Source organism: Pipra filicauda, unplaced genomic scaffold (assembly GCF_003945595.2).
Source record: "Pipra filicauda isolate LSUMZ 115617 unplaced genomic scaffold, ASM394559v2 scaffold172_size1731463_pilon, whole genome shotgun sequence".
Lineage (NCBI taxonomy): Eukaryota > Metazoa > Chordata > Aves > Passeriformes > Pipridae > Pipra > Pipra filicauda.
Genome location: NW_024104240.1, coordinates 983668 through 1004115, shown reverse-complemented (window position 1 = coordinate 1004115; position 20448 = coordinate 983668). Strand labels below are relative to the sequence as shown.

At 50.2% G+C, this 20448-nt stretch overlaps 1 protein-coding gene across 5 annotated transcripts in view; it reads left to right on the top strand.

The window, feature by feature from the left end:
* Positions 1-20448, top strand: part of PPP1R12B (protein phosphatase 1 regulatory subunit 12B) — a 131499-nt gene that overhangs the window by 96767 nt on the left and 14284 nt on the right. For 3 of the 5 annotated variants that reach the window (XM_039379674.1, XM_039379673.1, XM_027728896.2), the window contains 3 exons: positions 19038-19054; positions 19568-19715; positions 20304-20408. In XM_039379674.1, the coding sequence (XP_039235608.1) occupies positions 19038-19054; positions 19568-19715; positions 20304-20408 (270 nt within the window). Of the gene's footprint in view, positions 1-2728; positions 3191-19037; positions 19055-19561; positions 19716-20303; positions 20409-20448 lie in introns of those variants that run through there. The other 2 variants (XM_027728904.2, XM_039379672.1) reach the window with 2 other exon arrangements.

Genomic DNA, 20448 nt, shown 5'->3' with positions numbered 1-20448 from the left:
AGCACCACAGCTAGAGCAGGTACCAGCCTGGTTCCTACTGAGGAGTCTCGTGAACAGACAGGAACAGTCAGATCTAAACCACAACCTTGAACGTGACAAAGCTCGGGCTGTGAGGAACAGCAGCGAAGGAGCATCGTGTTTCATCTTGCACAGGGGACAACTGTACAAAACAGCAGGAATAACTCCCTAAATTGGAATAATGATGAAAACCATTGTGTTTTGCCATATTGCATCTCATACTGCTTTCTGACTCCTGGCTAATCAGACCTTCCCTTCTCTCTAGAATGAGTTACTGTCCACTCAATCTGTGAGAGATCTGCACTGGATGACTAATTAACTTTTAATTAGTAGGGAATAGCTCAGGCTGTGTTTTGGTTTTGGGCTGTGAGTTCTGTACCAAAATGTTGATTTTGGAGCTTTCTGGCCACTCCTCAGCAGAAGCATGACCGTGGAGGGATGTGACAACAGATTGTTTGGGACTGGATGGGAGGGGAAGCCAAGCCCTGCAATTCTGCACTGTGTAACTCCACCTTGGTGACTAAGCTGGGCTCTGGCAGCCTGGGAGCTGGGACCAGGACACCCCAGTGCAGTGCTGGCCACACGGGTTTGCCCAGTTTCACTTACACTGTTTTGAAACCCCAGAAACTGAGAACTGGTGTGAAAGGATCATGCCTGTGTGCAGGGTCTATAAATATGCATTTAAAATGTCTGAATTGCCTTGTACAGCAGAGTTGGGCTCCACACGTGGGGAGAGGTGGGTGATGAGAGCAACAGATGGAGGCTGGAAAGATCAAGGTCCTGCCCCAGACTCCTGGAGCAGCTGGGTGCCTGTCCCTGCCTTCTTGTGTGCGTGGACTTCATTTCCATACCTTTAAACGGGAATGCAGAGGTATTACCAGGCAGAATTGGACCTCTTCAAACCTTTTTCCCCCCCCTGCTGCAGTCGGTGGATGACAAGTCCCCTCCTTCCTCATGATGAATATCAAGTAGAAACCTGATCTCACTGTGACTTTCTTAGTGCAGGACAATCCAGTAGCCCTGTCTCCCGCTCTCCCTGGTTGCTCAGCAGTGCTGCATTGCCCCTGGAGAGTGAAGGTGCTAGGTGGCAGGAGAAATTACTGCAGCTGCTATTCCAAGCCCCTTCCCCAGCTATGTGCCAGTGAAATCACCAGGGTGCCAAGCAGGGTGCAGAAAGGGACAATACTTCAGAGCAATGAGAGTGGGGTAATACTCTTAAAATATTTTTGTATAGATATTATTCTGCACTTTGCAGAATGGTTTGGGTTGGACAGGACCTTAAAGCTCATCTTGCTCCACCCAGCTGCCATGGGCAGGAACACCTTCCACTAGACCAGGGTGTTCCAAACCCCATCCAACCTGGCCTTGGGAGGAATTGTTTGATGTTAAGCAGCCTGTGAGGTGGATCAGGACGTGGATGGGATGACCCCAGGCCGCCAGTGACTCAGTCAGTGGCCAGGTCAAGTGGATGTGAATGAGTCCAGCTGAGCCTTACTGGAACTGGTCCAGTGCAGATAACTGGGGTGATACCTTTCCAGCAACAAAAATCATAGATTTTCAACCTTATGACTCCAAGATGGACTTCATGTGTAAGAGCTGGATGCATTCCTGTGTCACCTGCTCCAGGTGACCCTGATTGTTGGAGTGAATGATCTCAAGGTTTCTTCCAACCCCAAACAGTCTGTGGTTTTGTGTGATTCTTATGATCCTGTGAGCTACTAAATCACTCATGGTGATTTGAGGGCATTTTTCAAATGAACATCCCATGGGCTTATTTCAGTGGGACATGAGGGACACGCACTTGCCTTTGAATAGAGCAGTCCTGCCACTTTCCAGCGAGCTTGTGCAGCAGCAGAGCTTGGCAGAGAGCTGAGAGTTTGGGAGAGGTACGTGCTCTCCACACCCTCTGTCCTTTCCTCCAAGCTCCTCTCCCTCCTCCTTGATCCCGAACACTCCCTTGAACCAGTGTACATTACACAAGCTCTGTGACGCCCTGTCACAGCTCAAACAGGCTTGTGAGCAAACAACAAAAATCCTGTTGTGCTGCCAGAGTGTGTCCTCCCTTTCATGGCATGAGCTGCTCCTTGGACTTTAAATCATCTCCCTTTGTCGCAGCCTCCTGGAATTCAGGCTTTGCAAAGGTCACTTTCACCTCGACATCCCACTTGCAGCCCAACAGGCCTTGGGAGCTTGGGAGGGATTCTCTTTTCTCCCCATCTCCCTTTTTTCTTTTTTTTTCCCTGCCCAAATCCCAAACCCAATCCCAAACCCAATTTGGCAGCCCAAATCCCAAGCTGAAAGTGAATCGCTGCTTCTGGCTGCCCTCCAGCATTCCTCGCGGAGCGAGTCAGGAGCTGGAATGTCAGAAGGCAGCGGCGGGAGGGACGGAGAAGCCTGTGCGCGGGTAACGGCGCCGGGAGGAGGAGGAGGAGGTGGAGGATGGAACAAAACCCAACTTCAGCTGGACTGCCCCTTTCCAAACCAGCGTTTGTTCCTGATTTATGCTTTTGTGTTTCACTCAGAGCGTGCAGCTCTGCGCAGCGAGGGCAGAGCTCGCGGCCGCACTCGGGAGTAAATCAGGCTTTGCTTTGCCTTTCCCTTTTTTTGCCTTTTTTTTTTTTGGCAGAAGTTTCATGTCTAGAGAAACCCAGCCGCTTTTCCAGCTCTCTTCTTGAGCCGGGAGTTTTTGCCTCCTGCAGTTCTGGGGGGAGATAGATCCCCCTGGTGCTGTGGCACGCTCTGGACAAGGGGAAATGTCCTTTTGTGGAGAAGTTGGGACGGGGTCCGGGCGGTGAGGCTGGCACGGAGTAGCACCTGGCACCGGAGCACAGCGAGTCCTTGACACCTTCTCTTCTTCTGCTCGGATGAGAAACATTGTGGAGCCTCAGCTCTCCCTGCAGCAGATTAATGCCTAAAATTATACACCCTAAACAGCAGGGTTTAATTACCAGAGCTGTGAATAGTTTAATTAGTTTGTTCTGACCTTGGAAGAAGGACCTGCCCAGCGCCGTAGAGCGACAGGAGAGCAAGAACTGGTGTTGCTTCTCAAAGACACCCAGCCCGCGAGGCCATGTCGTCCCTGTACACCAGGAGTAAGGAATACACTCGGAGCAGGAAGGCTCAGTCAGACTCTCCCCCGTCCTCTCCTTCCCCGATTGCGAAGACACTCAGAGTAAGCAGCTTTTTCCTTTCTGTATTACTCAGCTCAGCACATGCTCCAAGTGGAGCCTGGCAGTGGTGGTTTGTTGTCTTACCCTTGGAGACCTGCGGCTGTGGTTTCCTTTGGAAAGAGGATGGTTGAAATGAAACTTGGGAAGGTGCCTCTGCAGCAACAGGTTTTAAGCATCTGCCAGAGTCCCTGCCCTGGGATTATCTGTGTTAGTGGTGTAGGGAGTTGCTGGGGTGGTAGTTTCCTCCTGTCCTGGAACACGGCTCTCCTGGTCGGCTGTTGCTGGATAAAAAACCTCCCCAGTGAAAATGAGGCAGAACTTGACCAGCTTGTTAAGCTGCACTTTTTCCATAAACACTTTGATACCGCTGGTGAAACGAGGTTTGTGTCCAGCTTTCGCCCCTGGGGCTGAGCTGGCCTGTGCAGTGCTTTAGTAATTTCAACAACACCAAAAAAGTGAATAAAGCCATCTGTAGGAGGCAAGTCAAGGTAGTTACCTTTCCTCCACAAACCAGAGCTGCTGTCCCTGTCTCCCAAGGTGGTGGAAAGTTGGGAACACTTCCTAACAGTATAATAGCTCCAGAGTCATGGGAGAGGTGGTCCCAAACCCTCCAGGTCCGTATCATTGTATGGGCAGCCTCTTTGCCATCAAGAAATATTATCATGCCGGAGCCAAAGCCTGGAGGAATTAGTTTTTAACAGCCAGGCTAATTTTAGATGGGAGCATTAAATTAATCCCGGCACTGGTGTTTGCTCAAATCAGATATGCATTGTCTGCTCCGTTGGCAGGGACAGATCTTGGTCTGGAAGAAGCATTGCCTGAAATATGTACAAAGGGTTTTAACCCACTGCCATGGCACTAATGAAAGCAGTTCCTGACCTCAGGAACTTCAGCCTCGAGGCTTCTGTGGCTGCTGGTTTGTCCTGGGCTGTTTTCTGTAACGCGGGAGCAGGATCTGTTTTCTTCCACCTGCACACCATTGGAGTGTCTCTGAGGGGATTTAGATAATCTAAAACTATCCCGTGTGCTTGGATGGACTTTCCTCACCACCACTGTGCTTACCATTCCTCACTAAACGGCCACAGTGTTGATCACCAGCCTGGTGACAGGTGGAGAGCTTTCCAAGTGTGCTGAAAATGGTTTAATTTTTTTCAAAACACAAGTTTTTAAGATCAGTCATGTTCAGTGAACACAGACTAACTCATTCCCCCCCCCCCCTTATGCATCTGGGCATGTGAAGGGGTGACAAACATCTCCCAGGAGCTGTGACTGCCATGTGTCCAGAGCAGACTGACGGGAGGTGCTGGTTTCTCTGTGCACAGCCATGGTGGGATCCCAGGCTCCTGGGGGTTCGTGGGTGTTGGAGAAGGTGGTGGCAGCTCTCAGGTGGGTACAAAAAGGTCCAGGTGGGAGTGGGAGTGCATGGAGTAGAGCTTCTTGTGGCAGTGGGGTTTTGATGAAAGCCAGCACATGAGCACAGAAATCTTTGTGATTCTTGCAGTGGTAATGGCAATGCCAGCTGTGACTCCAGAGCATCCACGGGGAGAAACCAGGTGGGAACTGCAGCAGCATTGACTCAGAGTCGGTGTAGGAAACGGCCCTGGTGCTATCTGGGTTATGGAAATAGCCCATGCCTTAAAAGGCTAATTAGGGAAGGATTGACTTCAGGCTAAAACAGGGATCTATGTTAACTCTTTCTCCAAGACAACATAATTTTGCCAAGAGCAAGAGCAATAAGTGTGTGGTTTTCTATGGGTTTGTCCCACGTGTTTATTCTCCCCCACTCACTCCCCCATGCCCACAGTGACAGGTCTGTGCTGCAGGGACCCACCAGCCTTTATAAAATGAGAAGGAATGTGGTATCTTGGAATCTTTTATCTTTCCATTCAGTCAAGATTGATACCAGCAGAGAGCTGTGGGCTCTAAATGTTCCCAGCTGAGCAGGGGTGCGAGAACACATGAGCAGGCAGGAGCCTCACACATGGTGCAGACAGGGGAAAAATCTCTTGGAGAACCAGACAGAACAAAGGAGGTTTGATTTATCGAGGTGTTGGTGCCAAACAGCTGCATTAAATGTCATTTACCAAGCAGTTTCCTATGGCATTCCCTCTACACTTGCACTGCTGCTTGGAATGCTCCTGCTTAGGAGTTAGGATAATACTGCCTGGGGTTTTTCCACCTTTAATTGGTGGAATCTCCCCAAATGCATCACTGAGGAGGGGGAGCACTTTGCAGTGAACTCATACAAATCATAAGAGAAGGAATATCCCTGCACAGGAGACTGTGGTGAGAGCAGGGTGTTGGTGTGTGACCCCGACTCTGTGCCAGGCCAGAACTGTCCCATTGCCCTGGAACCTTCACGAGGTAAAATACCTAACTCCTTGTGTCACAGCAGAACAGCCCAGAATTGTAGTCACCATACAGAAACAGCCCAGCAAATCCTGTTGAATGCCCTAGGGTAAATGTTGCTTTAATGAGGATGTTGCTCAGAAGAGGAAAGTCAAACCCCTTTGAAACCAATTCATATCGTCCCATTATTTGGCACAAGCTTCAGGTTTTTGGCAGTGGGGACCTTTTCATTACATTTTGCCCCATGCTGCTTTAGCTTGAGGTTTCTCTTCCTCAAAAAAGTATTCTTCCCATAGTCAGTTCCAAGGGTGCAATAGGCAGCTGATGGTATGAAACCTGTGGTGAGCAATTAAGCAAATAAATGACAGGATTGGAAGGCAAGAACTGAATTTTTTTTTATTATTCTTATTCGTGCTGGGTCAGTTATTTTTTGCATAGGAAATACCCCATAGTTTGAGTTTACTCTCATCCATCTGTTTATTCTGGTACTTTATAACCCTTGTGCTTCTCTATAGGATAATCAGTCAGATGGGAAAACCTAAGGAGAATGCACATTCCCAACTTTCAGCACAGACTGCAGTTGCAGCTTTTCAGTTGTTTCCCAACTCTTTGACACTATACCTTCCCTTCTTTTATAAACTACTCCTTCTTGATTTGTCATCCAATATTGTTTGCTGTAAAAGAGAGCATCAAAGCTTAAACCCTTTGTTGGTGTGTGGTGGCTACTGGTTCAGTAGCAGCTGTATTTGTGTGGCTGCCCAGCTTAGAATCCCAGACTGGTTTGGATTGGAAGGAACCTTAAAGCTCATCCAGTCCCACCCCCTGCCACGGGCAGGGACACCTTCCACTAGCCCAGGTTGCTCCAAGCCCTGTCCAACCTGGCCTTGGACACTTCCAGGGATGGGGCAGCCACAGCTTCTCTGGGCAACCTGTGCCAGGGCCTCCCCACTCTCACAGGGAAGAATTTCTTCCCAATATCCCATCTAACCCTGCCCTCTGGCAGTGGGAATCCCTTGTCCTGTCTCTCCATCCCTTGTCCAAGTCCCTCTTCAGCTCTCTTGGAGCCCCTTTAGGCACTGGAAGGGACTCTGAGGTCTCTCTGGAGCCTTCTCTTCTCCAGGTGAGCACCCCCAGCTCTCCCAGCCTGGCTCCAGAGCAGAGGGGCTCCAGCCCTTGGAGCACCTCCGTGGCCTCCTCTGGACTGTCTCCAGCAGCTCCACATCCTTCTGATGTTGGGACCCCAGAGCTGGAGGCAGCTCTGCAGGGGGGGTCTCACCTCAGCGGGGCAGAGGGGCAGAATTCCCCCCTCCCCTGCTGTGGGATCAGCCCAGGGCACGGGAGGTTTCTGGGTCCAGGCACACACAGCTGGGGCATGTTGAGCTTCTCATCCAGCAACACCCCCAAGTCCTTCCCCTCAGGGCTGCTCTCAGTCCGTTCTCCGCCCAGCCTGGTTGTCAAGTAGCCACTTGATGGTTCTTACTTGCTCCTCAAGAGGCTTTACATAATTCTTCTTGTTCTGTCCATATTCACGGTTTCACTATAAGGCTCTTTCCCTCTGGTATTAGTCACTCCCTCATTAAGCCACCCTCAGTGCCTATAACCTGAGCTTTCCAGCTGAATTTTTGTCAGGAAGGGCTCAGCAATAAAGCTCTAAGTGTACTCAGTGGTCTGCCCTGATTGATTTTATTCTGCCTCTCATCTGAGTGTCTGAAGGAGCCGCGCTGGGTGGAATATGGGATGCAGGAGCATCACCTTTTATGGGCCGTGTGTTTTCACTGAGTCACTTGATAGTAGTGCTTGAGTGGAAAAAGCAGCAGTTCCCAAATCGCTGTCTCTGTTAATGAGCCTCCACATGGAGCCCGCAGTGCTCGGAGCAGTGATTACCATGGCAGCAAATGCACCCAGTCTGGGCACGGTGCTGTGAACATGTATGTGTAGAATACAAAGCAAATCTTGAAGGAAAAAGAAAAGCTAATGTGCAAAAACGTGAGGGGCTGAGCTGCAAGTGCTCAGCACACAAATAATGAAAAAAGGGCTGAGTATTAATGAATAAGTGATCATAGAGAAGCCCAGAATGGTTTGGGTTGGAAAAAGGACCTTAAAGTTCATCTCGTTCCACCCCCTGCCCTGGGCAGGGACACCTTCCACTAGTCCAGGTTGCTCCAAGCCCCGTCCAACCTGGCCTTGGACACTTCCAGGGATGGGGCAGTCACAGCTTCTCTGGGCAACCTGTGCCAGGGCCTCGCCACACTCACAGGAGAGGGTTTGTTCCCAACATTCAATCTAAATTTCTCCTCTTTTAGCTTAAAATTGTCCCCCCGCTTTTCCTGTCTCTTGCCCATGTAAAAAGTCGAACTCCTGGAGTGCTGAGAGGTCTCTAGAAACGCCTGGTTGGATTATGGCCTTCCTAGAGTTTGGAATGTATATGTGCCAGACAGTCACCTTTTGCTCCGTGGTATTTTTGCAACAGGTTCCATCCTGTTTCAGATATTCCTGATCACAGGTTTGTTCTCACATGGAGTTTTCCTCTGTGAATCATTTAATTCTGCTGCAAGTGCATTAGAGAATAGAAAGTGTTATGAAAATATTTCTCCAGGAAACTTTATCTTCCTGGGTTTCCATTTAGTGGCTTGGACTTGTCTGGTTGTGATAAAAATGATGCTGTATAAATTGAAACGGAGTCAAATAAATTGTCTCATGACACTTTCTGTCTAATTTCTGGATTGCTGACTAGTTACACAGTTTGTGAAAATGATTCCCTCCTCTCCCAGCAGCCCACAAAAAACATGGGATACTAAAACTTGAACTTTAAGGCAATTAACCTTAGTCTAAGTTCTCCAGCATCCTGCTTTGTTTATCCCTGGTTGTTCCTCAAGCATCACGTTCTCGGATGAGTATCAGGATGAAATCCTTCTGCATTCTGTTTGTTCTTGGGGTTTTTTTGAGTCTACCACTGTAAATGTCCATATCTGGAAGTACATCGGGAACTTCTGGTCGTTCTCAGGGCACCACCCGTGAGATGTTCCCTGATGTGACTCAGTAGCCAGACGATGCTCCTGCATTTGGATGTATAAACAAGATGGGTCAGAGCACGTGCTGTGACCCGTGGGGTGAGCGTCTTCTGTCCCTGCGGCTGAACTTCCTTCAGCTCTCCTCGCTCCCAAGCAGCAGAATTGATCCAAGCCAAAGGTGGAGCAGGGAGTCTGTTAACTACTTAAGGCCCTGAATGGTCGTGGATGATTTGGAAAGGACCTGATGTAATGCTACAGCCTCATTTAAAATGCCTCTCTGACCCTCAGCTGCCCGGTCAGCGGTGGTGTCTTTGGAGAAGCTGGTTAAGCAGCCGGAGGGCAATCCCTTAGGACAGATCAGCCTTGAAACCCCTGCAGGGCAGGGGGGTCAGAAGGTCAGGGAGCAACTTGAGGTTGCCCCAGACCAGGGAGTCAGTCAGGGCTGTAAAGGGGGTGAAGGGAGGAGGAGAAAGAAGATACCTTTAATTTGGGTCAGCTCATGGTACAGCCACAAAACCAGGGACACAGAGACGGGGAGGTGCTGCGGGATGGGAATGAGCAGCCACAGAAGTGATGGGGAGAGTGGGTGGAACCTCTGTGGGCAGCAAACCACTTCATCCTGCTGAGCTGGAAACCAGTGTCTGCTTCCCTGGCAGGAGCCCATCAGAGTTTGTTTATCATAAAATGACCACAAACCCATCAAAAACAGGGCTAGAGGACACACAAGAGCCCAGTCCACTATTAACCCAGGACTGCTGAGTAGGGGTCGGGCTCTTCTCCCAGGTATGAAACAGCAAGATGAGAGGAAACATCCTCAAGTTGCACCAGGGTGGGTTTAGGTTGGATATTAGGGAAAATTTCTGCATGGAAAGGGTGGTCAGGCAGAGGCTGCCCAGGGCAGTGGTGGAGTTGCCATCCCTGGAGAGAGTTAAAAGCCATGTGGATGTGGCACTTGGGGACATGGGTTAGTGGCAGCCTTGGCTGTGCTGGGGGAACAGTTGGACTTGAGGGGGCTTTTCCAACCTTAGCAGTTCTGTGATTCCATTATTCCAATCACTCTGCCTGTGCCCATAGTGCTGTTGTGGGATGTGTGTGGCTGCTGGATCAGGAAGTGTTTCGGGGTTTTGGAGTGGACATCACGCCAGAAAGTGGCCAAGTTGGCTGTTGAACCCTGGCTGGTGACAGGTATTTAAATCCCTGATGAAACACCTGAGAACATCCCACCAGAGTGTTTGCAGGGCAGAGAGGGGATTCCTGCAGACATGTGGCATTCTCATCTGGAAGAAATTTAGGAGCAGAAATCTCCTCCTCTCGTGTCAGTTGGCCATTCAGTTTTTATGTCCTTGTGTCTGGAGAGTTTTGTCTAAGATCACGTTGCTTTGCAAAATTAAATTTCTCACCAACAAAATTTGATCCCTTAGAAAAGAAGGAAAAAAAAAATAAGAGCAACAAACCCTGGGTTTCAGCATTGTGGCCTTTCCTAAATTAAAATCCGATCCAGCCTGAAGTTTTACGTGGCAAGTTTCATCCCCAGGGGACAGTGGGAATAAACTGCAGCTGCTGGAAAGCCTGTGGGCCGCGGGAGGGGTTTGGGGCACCAAGGCACAGGCTGGCTGTGGCACAAATGGCACAGACCAGCATCCAACTCAGCGTGTTTGGGAGGGCAGTAAGTGTGACCCTCAGAGCCCTGGATGTTTGTTTCTGAATAAATCAGTGCTATTCGTACTGAAAACTATGGGATCTGTGGCAGCAGCTGCCAGAACCACTGTTCCATTTTGGAGAAGCTTTTAATGTTATGCTTCAGTAACAGCAGTTTTTCTTGAGCAAAGCTTATTGATTTATAGTTCAAGAAAACATGTTTTGCATCAGGCTTTGGGGAGTTGGAGGTTACATGGAGGTGGTTTGGCTGGACTGGATTATTAATCGTATCTACAGGATTTTGGAATCCTTGCATTTGCACAATTGCAACCTTGAGCTGGAAGCAGCACATTCATCACATCCATCACAGTGGAGCTGAGGGGATGCTGCACAAACCACAGCTCTCAGGTCGGAGGAGCAGCTTTCTGAGGGAGGCAACAACCTCAAAATAGTTCTCAAAAGCAGAGTTCAGCCAGACCTTCAAATTATTCTGCACCCACAAGAAAACCAAACTTGACCCCAGCCATCCCTGACTGTTACGACAAATGCGGCTGGAGAGGAACGCCGGCCTGAGTTGTACCCACTGGGGATGGTCCAAGGTGTCCCAGACAGCCTTTCTCCTGTCTTTTCCTCCTCCCAGCTTGGCTCTGGCTGTGCCAGCTCCATGAGGATTCCTGCCCTCAGCAGTGCTCTGCTCTGTGCTGGTACAGCCTCACCTTGAGTCCTGGGGGCAGTTTTGGGGACCTCAATGTAAGATGGATCTGGAGCTACTGGAGAGTGTCCAAAGGAGGGACACAGGGATGGGGAAGGGTCTAGAGGGGCCATACGAGGAGGTCACTTGGTCTGTTCAGCCTGGAGGAGCCTGAGGTCAAACCTCCTCAGGATCTGCAGCTTCCTCAGGAGGGGCAGCAGGGGGACAGCACCGATCTCTGCTCTGTGTGAGCAGTGACAGGACCTGAGGGAACAGCTGGAGCTGTGTCAGGGGAGGGTTAGGCTGGATATCAGGAAAAGGTTCTTCTCCCAGAGGGTGGTTGGGCACTGAACAGGCTCCCCAGGGCAGTGGTCACACCCCCAAACCTGCCAAGGAGCTCAAGGGGTGTTTGGACAATGCTCTCAGGAACATGGTGGGCTTTTTGGGGTGTCTGTGAAGGGCCAGGAGTTGGACTTGATCCTTGTGGGTCCCTTCCAGCTCAGGAAGGTTGTCCTTTCAGGCTCACTGTGCATCAGCCAGGCCCAGCACTGGAGCTTGTGGAGGTGTAGGAGCTACGTAACTTTGCATATAGAGGGAAGGAACCTCAAACCAGCTGGCTTTATTTTACATCTAATTTCTAAAATAAACAGAACTCACCAGGAGGATATTTGCCAGCACAAGAATAAAATTTGAGGGGTTCCTAAAACTTCCCCTCATGCTTAAGGGAGGGCAGGGTTGGAGCTGTGCCCCAGGATATCATTACATGGTGGTTAATTAATTGTAGGCATTGATGAGGGTCTCTGAGGCAAAACACACCAGAATTAATTCCGCAACAACTCCCTTAAAATAGTGCACACTGTCCTGAGGTTGGCCAGTTGGAGATAAAGAAGCCAAAAATGTTCCCAAAGCATCTAATTTTTTCTCGTTTTTAAATATTTTCTTTAAAAATGTAAATAGTGGGGGCTTGTGCCTTCACTGGCTCCAGTCTCAGACGTAGAATGCAATTGGAAGCAATTAGGGCAGTTTCTGCATTGGCAGGAGCAGTGGCCGATCCCACTTTTGGCACTGCAGTTCAGGGCTGCATTTTATCGAAACCTTCCAGGAGGAATTTGGTTTTAATTATCCTTCACTGAGCTCCCAAACAGCTGCAAAAGTTTCTGAGTTTCTTAGGGAAGGCTCCTGCCCTCCACAATCCGAGCACATTTTTAAAATCAGTCCCGGATGGCTTTTCTGGCACTGGGCAGCATCCTGGTGCTTCAGGCAAGTGGAGGCGTGGCCAGTGCCCAGCTGTGCCTTTTCCCTGGGACTGACCTATGTCAGCACCCTGAGAATTCCTGGAAGTGTTCAAGGCCAGGTTGGATGGGGCTTGGAGCACCTGGAAGGTGTCCCTGCCCGTGGCAGGGGGTGGAACGAGATGAGCTTTAAGGTCTCTTCCAACCCAAACCATGCTGTGATTCCATTATTCTGTGGTGCTCTTTGCCCTTTTTCTTGGGTTCCATCTCAGACCCAGATGTTCTGCCAGCCCACCTGGGTTGAATCATTTGTGAGCTGGCAAAATGAGGGGCACCCCTTCGATGTTCCCCACCACCCCAGCGCTGCCTAAACCTGCTGCCCACCAGGAGATGGATGGGAGGGAAGGTGGTGGAATCTCTCCAGTGAGAGCTCTAAGAGCCAAGGATTATCAGAAGCTTGTGAGCCTGCCTGCAAGTGCTCTGTGCTTTTTAGTCTTCCTTTAAAAGTCATCCCCTTGGGTGTCTCGGCAGGAGTGCCGGGGGCTCAGTGCCAGCTGCCACGCTGGTTTCTGAATCAGGACATCCACCTCCAGCACTGTGTGTTCCCTGGGGTCCTCCCCCCCCACCCCAAACCCTGCAGCGCTCTGACCCTGTTTAGATTGTGGAAGGATAATTTCACAACCCGACGCTTCCCTGGCTCTTAATGTTTCTAGTCGAATTTTGATCTCAAGGGAAATGAAGGAGTCTGGGCAAAACTGACAGTGCTGCTCCAAATTTGCCAGGGGAAGAAAGAAAACCCAAGGTATTTGTTGATGATGATTTGATGATGACTGCAGTGGATACAGCAGTTACTCAGCATCCCCTTTTTAACCTTGACAAGAAAAAATCACGAAGGAAGAGCCCTTTCTTGCACCAGCTTGGTCAAGTGCACATGTGGTGCCTCAGCTCTTCATTCCCTCTGTTCAGCCCCAACTTCTCTTCCCAGCAATGAAGGAGGAGAGTTTTATCCTTTGCCTTCTCACTGATCTCAGAATTTCTAGCTCTGGGATAGCACGTCCAAGCAAACACAACCTCCTTCATCAATTCCACAGGGAGCCAACGCTGCCAGAGTTTGGATGAATATTTCATGGATGTTTTAGGATGGGGCAGTGCAGGGAGGAGTGGTAGTGGCTGTGCTGACAGTGGTTGGAAGCACGTGGTGAGGGTTTCCAAGGGTTCTATGGCCAAACACAGGGCAGAACTGAGCAGGAAAGAAGCTGTTTGGTGCTCAAAATATGTCTCCAGTGTGACATCCCTGTGGCCTCTGCAGATTTGTGTCTCTCTGAGCAAATGGCAGGGATGTCTCAGTTAAGCACCCCGTCAGTGTTTCAGAGAATCATGGAATCACAGAATCATTGACGTTGGAAAAGCCCTCTAAGATCATCGAGTCCAACTGTTGTCTCACCACCACTGTGTTCACCACTAAACCATGTCCCCAGATGCCATGTCCACGTTTTTTTTGAGCAATTCCAGGGATGGTGACTCCACCACTGCCCTGGTGTAGGTGTAGGTCAGGCCTGTGCCTGACCACCCTTTCAGAAAAGAAATTTTCCCTAATATCCAACCTAAACCTCCCCTGGTGCAACTTGAGGCCATTTCCTCTTGTCCCATCCCTTGTTCCCTGGGAGCAGAGCCCGACCCCCCCCCAGCTCCCCCCTCCTGTCAGAGAGTTGCAGAGAGCAAGAAGATCCCCCCTGAGCCTCCTTTTCTCCAGGCTGAGCCCCCCCAGCTCCCTCAGCCACTCCTGGTGCTCCAGCTCCTTCCCCAGCCCCCTTCCCTTCTTTGGACACGCTCCAGCCCCTCAATGTCTTTCTTGTCATGAGGGGCCCAGAACTGACCCCAGGATTTGAGGTGGGTCCTCAGCAGTGCCCAGCATGGGGCACTGCCCTGGTTGTGCTGCCACACCAGTGATGGTACAAGCCAGGTGTCACTGGCCTTCTTGCCCACCTGGGCACATGCTGACTTGTAGTTTTTTGCACGTAGGGCTCACACTTTTCCTCTTGGACTCCTCCTGCCACCCTCAGGAGTAGGAGATTTTAGTTGTCATTTTGTTTAACTCATTTCCTCTTGCTTCAGAGCCTCTCTTTGTGCTGAGAACTGCTGCTTTCCACATCACCTCTTTTAGTTGGGACCTTTTTTAGAAGATGCAGAATGGAACCTGTATTTTTCATTCAGCATTTTTTCTTCTCCTCCATCATTATTTTAAAAAGCCTCCAAACCACCTGAATAAGCTGCTCTTTGAAATACCAGCACAAACACTGGCATTTTTGCAAAACCCAGAAAAATCTTGATCCAGAAACCAATTTAAAACAAAATAAATAAATCGTACCTCCTTCCCTGAAGGCAGCAGCAAGTGGAAGGAGAATCTGCTGATGAAAACTCTTCTGCAGCTTCCATTATGGTAGGGGCACGCCAACAGCTGCTGTCACATCCCCTCAGGCTCTGCCTTCCACACCTCAGTCTCTCAAACTTAATCATCTTTTTCTCAAAAATGCCACTTTTAACTGAAATAACATGGAGAGAGGCCCAAAAGCTGAAAGGTGAGCGATGGACACCAGCTTCCCCAACGGCTGCCATCGCGTCGATTCCCGCCGTTCCTTGCTGTTTCTGGAAGACACTGGAGTCGTTTGTTGGCAGAGATGAGCTTAAAGGGAGATAAAGTCACAGGGAGAGAAATCCCTGAGCACTAAGGAACACCCAGGTTTTGTTTGGAGCAGCCCCAGTGTGACTGCAGGTGCTGGAGCATGTCCAGAGAAGGGAACAGAGCTGGGGAAGGAGCTGGAGCACCAGGAGCAGCTGGGGGGCCTCAGCCTGGAGGAAAGGAGGCTCAGGGGGGACCTTCTCACTCTCTGCAACTCCCTGACAGGAGGGGGGAGCCAGGTGGGGATGCTCTGCTCCCAGGGAACAAGGGACAGGACAAGAGGAAATGGCATCAAGTTGCACCAGAGGAGGTTTAGATTGGATATTTTGGAAAATTTCTTCCCTGAAAGGATGGTCAGGCCCTGGCACAGACTGCCTGGGGCAGTGGTGGAGTCACCATCCCTGGATGTGTTCAGAAAGCAAGTGGATGTGACACCTGGGAACAGGGTTGGACTCAGTGATCCAAGAGGGCTTTTCCAACCTGAGTGATGCTGTGATTCCATGTTTCCAGGTCACTGCAGGGTGGCTCTGCTCAATGCTGGAAGCAGCACAGGAATGATGTGGGTCCTCCCGTCTCATCTGGCACTTTGCTTCCCTTTAGACATGTAGAGACAGTCCCAGTCTGAACAAGTCTGTCTCAGTAACCATCACAGGAAGGTTGTAAATACAGTAATCCTGGGTTTGTCCCCTTTTTGCTGTATATGTTTAAAGTGATTCCTTTCTTGATTCCTTTGCAGAATCCCACCCCTGCTCTCCCCTGCCTATGGAAATTTTAGTTTCTTTGGAGGAAAAAACGGAATAAAAGTGGTTTTTCCTTGTGCTGCAAGTGCCCAGAATGGTGAGGGGACCTGCTCGGGTTCAGTGCCCGGTTTCCACGTGGCCTTGGGCCACGTGGGGATTTCCAGCACTGTTCAAATCCATTGGCAGGTGTGTTTGTTGAAATAAATTCAGGCTTGCTATGGAGTGGATTACTTACCCAGCCATTTGTCATCCTAACAAAAGTCACCATTGAAGGGGATTAGCATAAAGTGCACAAATAACTTTCAACAAGAGGCTTGTTAATCACTGCCTAATTCCCTTCTCCCAGTCTTCGGGGAAGGTTGGGTCGTTGGGCCAGAATTCAAAAGGAGCTGTCAGGCTGCTGAGGGGTTTAAGAAGCAAATGTTGAAAGCTCAGCTAATAAAGCACCATGGTAAGATCAGCGTGTGCATGGCTGAAAACAGGAAATCTTTCGTATAACCCAGACTGGTTTGGGTTGGAAGAGACCTTAAAGTTCATCTCATTCTATTCCCCTACCATGGAGTTCCACTGTCCCAGATTGCTCCAAGCCACATCCAACCTGGCCTTGGACACTTCCAGGGATGGGGCAGCCACAGCTTCTCTGGGCAACCTGTGCCAGGGCCTCACCACCCTCACAGGGAAGAATTCCTTCCCAATATCCCATCTAACCCTGCCCTCTGCCAGTGGGAAACCATTCCCCCTTGTCCTGTCACTCCATCCCTTGTCCAAAGTCCTTCTCCAACTCTCCTGGAGTCCCTTTAAGCACTGGAAGGGGCTCTAAGGTCTCCCTGAAGCCTTCTCTTCCGTGGCCAGTACACCCTCAGCTCTCCCAGCCTGGCTCCAGAGCAGAGGGGTTTCCACTCTCAGAGTATCTCTGGACTGTCTCCAACAGCTCCACATCCTTCTTTTATTGGGATCCCAGAGCTGGAGGCAGCTCTGCAGGTGGGGTCTCACCTCAGCAGGGCAGAGGGGCAGAATCCCCCCCTCTCCTGCTGCCCACGCTGTGGGATGAGCCCAGGGTGTGGTTGGATTTATGGTCTGTCTTTGTAACGACAGCCCCGTGCCAGAGACCAGCTGTACAGAAACTATGACCCAACTTGCTGCCTCTGAGCTTCGTACAGAGCGTGGCCCAAGCCATGAGTGTTGGGACAAGCACTCCCATGTCCCTGTCACGACATGAGGCAGCTGCCAGGCGTTGAGTCCCATGAGATGCTTCCCAGACAGAATCTGACATGGCTTGTGGAGGTGCAGTGCAGCTTAGACATGGTGGAAGGTCATCTGCTGTCTTCCTTGGGAGGTTTTTCACCTGTAAGATGCAAAGAAGAGAGAGGGTCAGAGCAAATAAAATAATCCTGGGCTGGGTTTTAGTGACAGTGTCTGCAGGGTGGGGCTGGCACTGTACCCACCCAAGAGCCCGGCTGAGGGTGGCCCTGCGGGCACAGCTCAAGGGAGAACGTGTTGATTCATAGCAGGGCTTGCTTGTCCTTTTGAGCTTTGCACACAGGAGCTTTGCTGAGTGTGTTGCCCATCCACAAGGTTTCACTCGTGCCGGGTCCCTTCAGTTAATCTCTTTGGCCCTGGGCAGCTCCTGCGTCGAGTGTCAGAGGCTGTGCTGCAGAGCCCAGGCACTGCAGTTCCCTGGGGACACTCCTGTCTTGAATCAGATGCAAGATGAGGGTTACATTTAGTATGGAATGGATTGAAAACTTAGTAACCAGGTACAAGTAATAGGTAGCTGGTCCCCATATCCTGGCAGGCAGTGACAGGGACTTGTCCCCCTGCTCCTCTGGCTTTGAGTGGAGATTTGGCCGGGTCACTTGTCCCCGCCCTTCTCCTCCATACAATGGGGTGAGTTAATTCCTCTCTCCATGGCATGTGCTCCCAGATCCGTGCCCAGGATCAGAGGCAGCAGTGCCAGGTTGGAGCGGGAGGTCTGAAGTGTTCAAGCCCTGAGGTGCCAGACAGGCAGCAAGTCTGCCCCCCAGCAAGGCATTAGCCCAGGATTTACTGGTGTAGCTGGGAGTGCAAGCTCCAGCACCAGCATGTCTGGGCACTAAAAGCCTGACCCCTCATCTGCTCTGTGGTTCCTTTGTGTTGACTCTTTATTAAAAAGGACGTAGGGAAATGGCTGGAAGTGCCTGTGGGAGGTTTGTCAGAGCAATGATGCTGCTGATAAATCAGCAGAGGAATATTGGGCTCAATTTCTGGTTCAAGGGACTATAAAGAATTGGAATGCACCTGGAATTTGAGTAAATATCTGTCAGATAGAGAGAAACCTCATGGAGGAGGTGGCTGTCCTGCAGGACAGCGGTGCCATCACCACTGGATTTCTGCAATTGTGGGAAAGAATTGTCTGATCCAGAAAACTGTATGAAAACAGTGGTTTGCCACAACCAGCCGCTGTAGGATATTCATAGAATCATGGAATTATTAAGGTTGGAAAAGCCCTCTAAGATCGTCGAGCCCAACCATTCCCCATGTTTGCCACACAAGTGCCACATCACATCTTTTTTGAACAATTCCAGGGATGGGGCATCCATTGCTGTCCTGGACAGCCTGTGCCAGGGCCTGAGCACCCTCTTCATGAAGAAATTTTTCCCAGTATCCAATCCAAACCTCCCCTACCACAACTTGAGGCTGTTTCCTCTTGTTCTGTCCATTGTTCCCTTGGAGCAGAGCCCGACCCCCCCCTGGCTCCACTCTCCTGTCAAGGAGTTGCAGAGAGCCAGAAGGTCCCCCCTGAGCCACCTTTTTTCCAGGCTGAGCCCCCCCAGCTCCCTCAGCTGCTCCTGGTGCTCCAGCCCCTTCCCCAGCTCCATTCCCTTCTCTGGACACTCCAGCCCCTCAATGTCCAAAGGCTTGGATGTTGATAGAGAAAGAAGAATGTACCACAGGCTTCAACCAACATGTCCCCCTGGTTTAAGAGTCTTCTTCCTCCCTCCTGCAGCTGCTGTTGTGTCTCTCCATGCCGTGGTGAAGCTTTACTCCAAGGAGTACTTGCCCATGGAGAGAAAAACAGTGTTTGTGATTTCCTGAAGCTCAACACAAACATGCTGGGAGCTCCCTGTGTCTGTTAATCCCCCTCACGCACATCACACACAGGGCAGGGATGAAAGGCAGGAAGAATAACTTCATTGAAAAAGGGAAACAGTAGATAAGTTTGCGTTCAAAGGAAAGGATTTCAGTTGTGGAAATGAGGAATTGAAGAGCAAGGTTCAGGATTTCTTAGGTGAGCAAAAGAAAGTAAATCTTGAAATGCTTCAGAGGAACTGAGGCAGATGAAGATTCAGGCAGGGATTGGAGATTCTTAGTTTGTGCTGGGAAATCTCTGTGTAGCCTGGTGTGAGCTGGATGCTGGTATCAGAGGTGGGAAATTGCTGCTGCCTTGCACCTCTGCAGTTGTTGAACTGAACCTTTAATTCTCCTCATTATTAATTCCCTTTTTCTTTTCTTTTTTTTTCCCCTTCAGCATGAAAGACTTTCCAGGTAAGAATTTTCTTTTTTTTCTTTATTTTTTTTCCTATGTAATATTTATTGACAGCATGTTTTTGTATGGCTTTGAAGCCAAACCCTGTCCCCTGAAGCACGGGGGAGTGCACATTTGGTCTGGTACTGACCATTTGGGTTCTTTCCTGAGCTCAGCTGTGGGGGCAGTTTGCTTCTGTCCTCTGCTCCCTAAATTATTTAACTGCAGAGATGAAAAACCATCAGCGACCGGTTAGAAATGGAGCCTTTTCCCAGTATGGAGATAAGAGATCCATGGGAAATCACTGCCCATGGGGGCTGGGCTAGTGCCCAGGGGGTGTTTTCCTGTTGTTATTGGGTGGTGACTGCGGGTTTTGGGCAGCGATGCCCAGCAGCAGATGGAGATGCTCCCACCCATCCCAGAGCCCCGGCTCAGCCGGGACTGCCACAGCCTCCAGTCCCAACCAGTTGGGTCCATGCTGGCTGTTCCAAGTTACAGCAGCTCCACGGTGCTGGATCTTCATCCTGTTCCAGGTTGGAAGCAGCTACAAACCCCAGCACCAGTGACTCGTCCTACAGCGACCGTGCCTCCAGCCGCTCCAGTGCCTACAGCCGGAGGGAGAACCGGCTCGCTGCCCTCAGCAGCCGCGCGGAGGAGGAGAGTAACAGGGACTATAAAAAAGTAGGATTTTTTTAAATGTATTACTCTCATCACACACACCACAGAACCTGCCTGTTGCTGCAGAAACCTGCCCTTGAGAGTCTGTGGGAAGACAGAGAGAAAGTTCATTTTCATTTTGTCTGTTTCATGGAATCACAGAATGATTTAGGTTGGAAGAGACCTTAAAGCTCACCTCGTTCCACCCCCTGCCACGGGCAGGGACACCTTCCACTAGCCCAGATTACTCCAAGCCCCGTCCAACCTGGCTTTGAACACTTCCAAGGATGGGGCAGCCACTGCTTCTCGGGGCAACCTCATCACCCTCTGAGTAAAGAATTACCTAAACTAAAACCATCCTTTTTCTTTGCCTCTTGGCTGTGTTTAAACTCCCTACAAAATTCAACAGCTATTTTCTTATTTCATGCAAAAACACGAGTAATGCATCCAGGCTGGTTCTGTTTGCCCTTATTCTCATCTCCTGATGTGGGGGAGCAAATGCAACCCCACAGCTCAGTGCTGAGGGCACATGTCTGCTTAGAGCAGCACAGCAGGACAGGGTTAATTAACCAGGAGCAACCTGGGTAATTGAGCTCTTGTTTTGTGTTTCAGTTGTACGAGAGCGCTCTGTCTGAAAATCAAAAGCTGAAGTCAAAGCTGCAAGAAGCCCAGTTTGAGCTGGCTGACATCAAAGCAAAGTTGGAAAAAGCAGCCCAGGTAAGGGAAAATCCAGGTCCTGACTGGAGGAACTGAATAC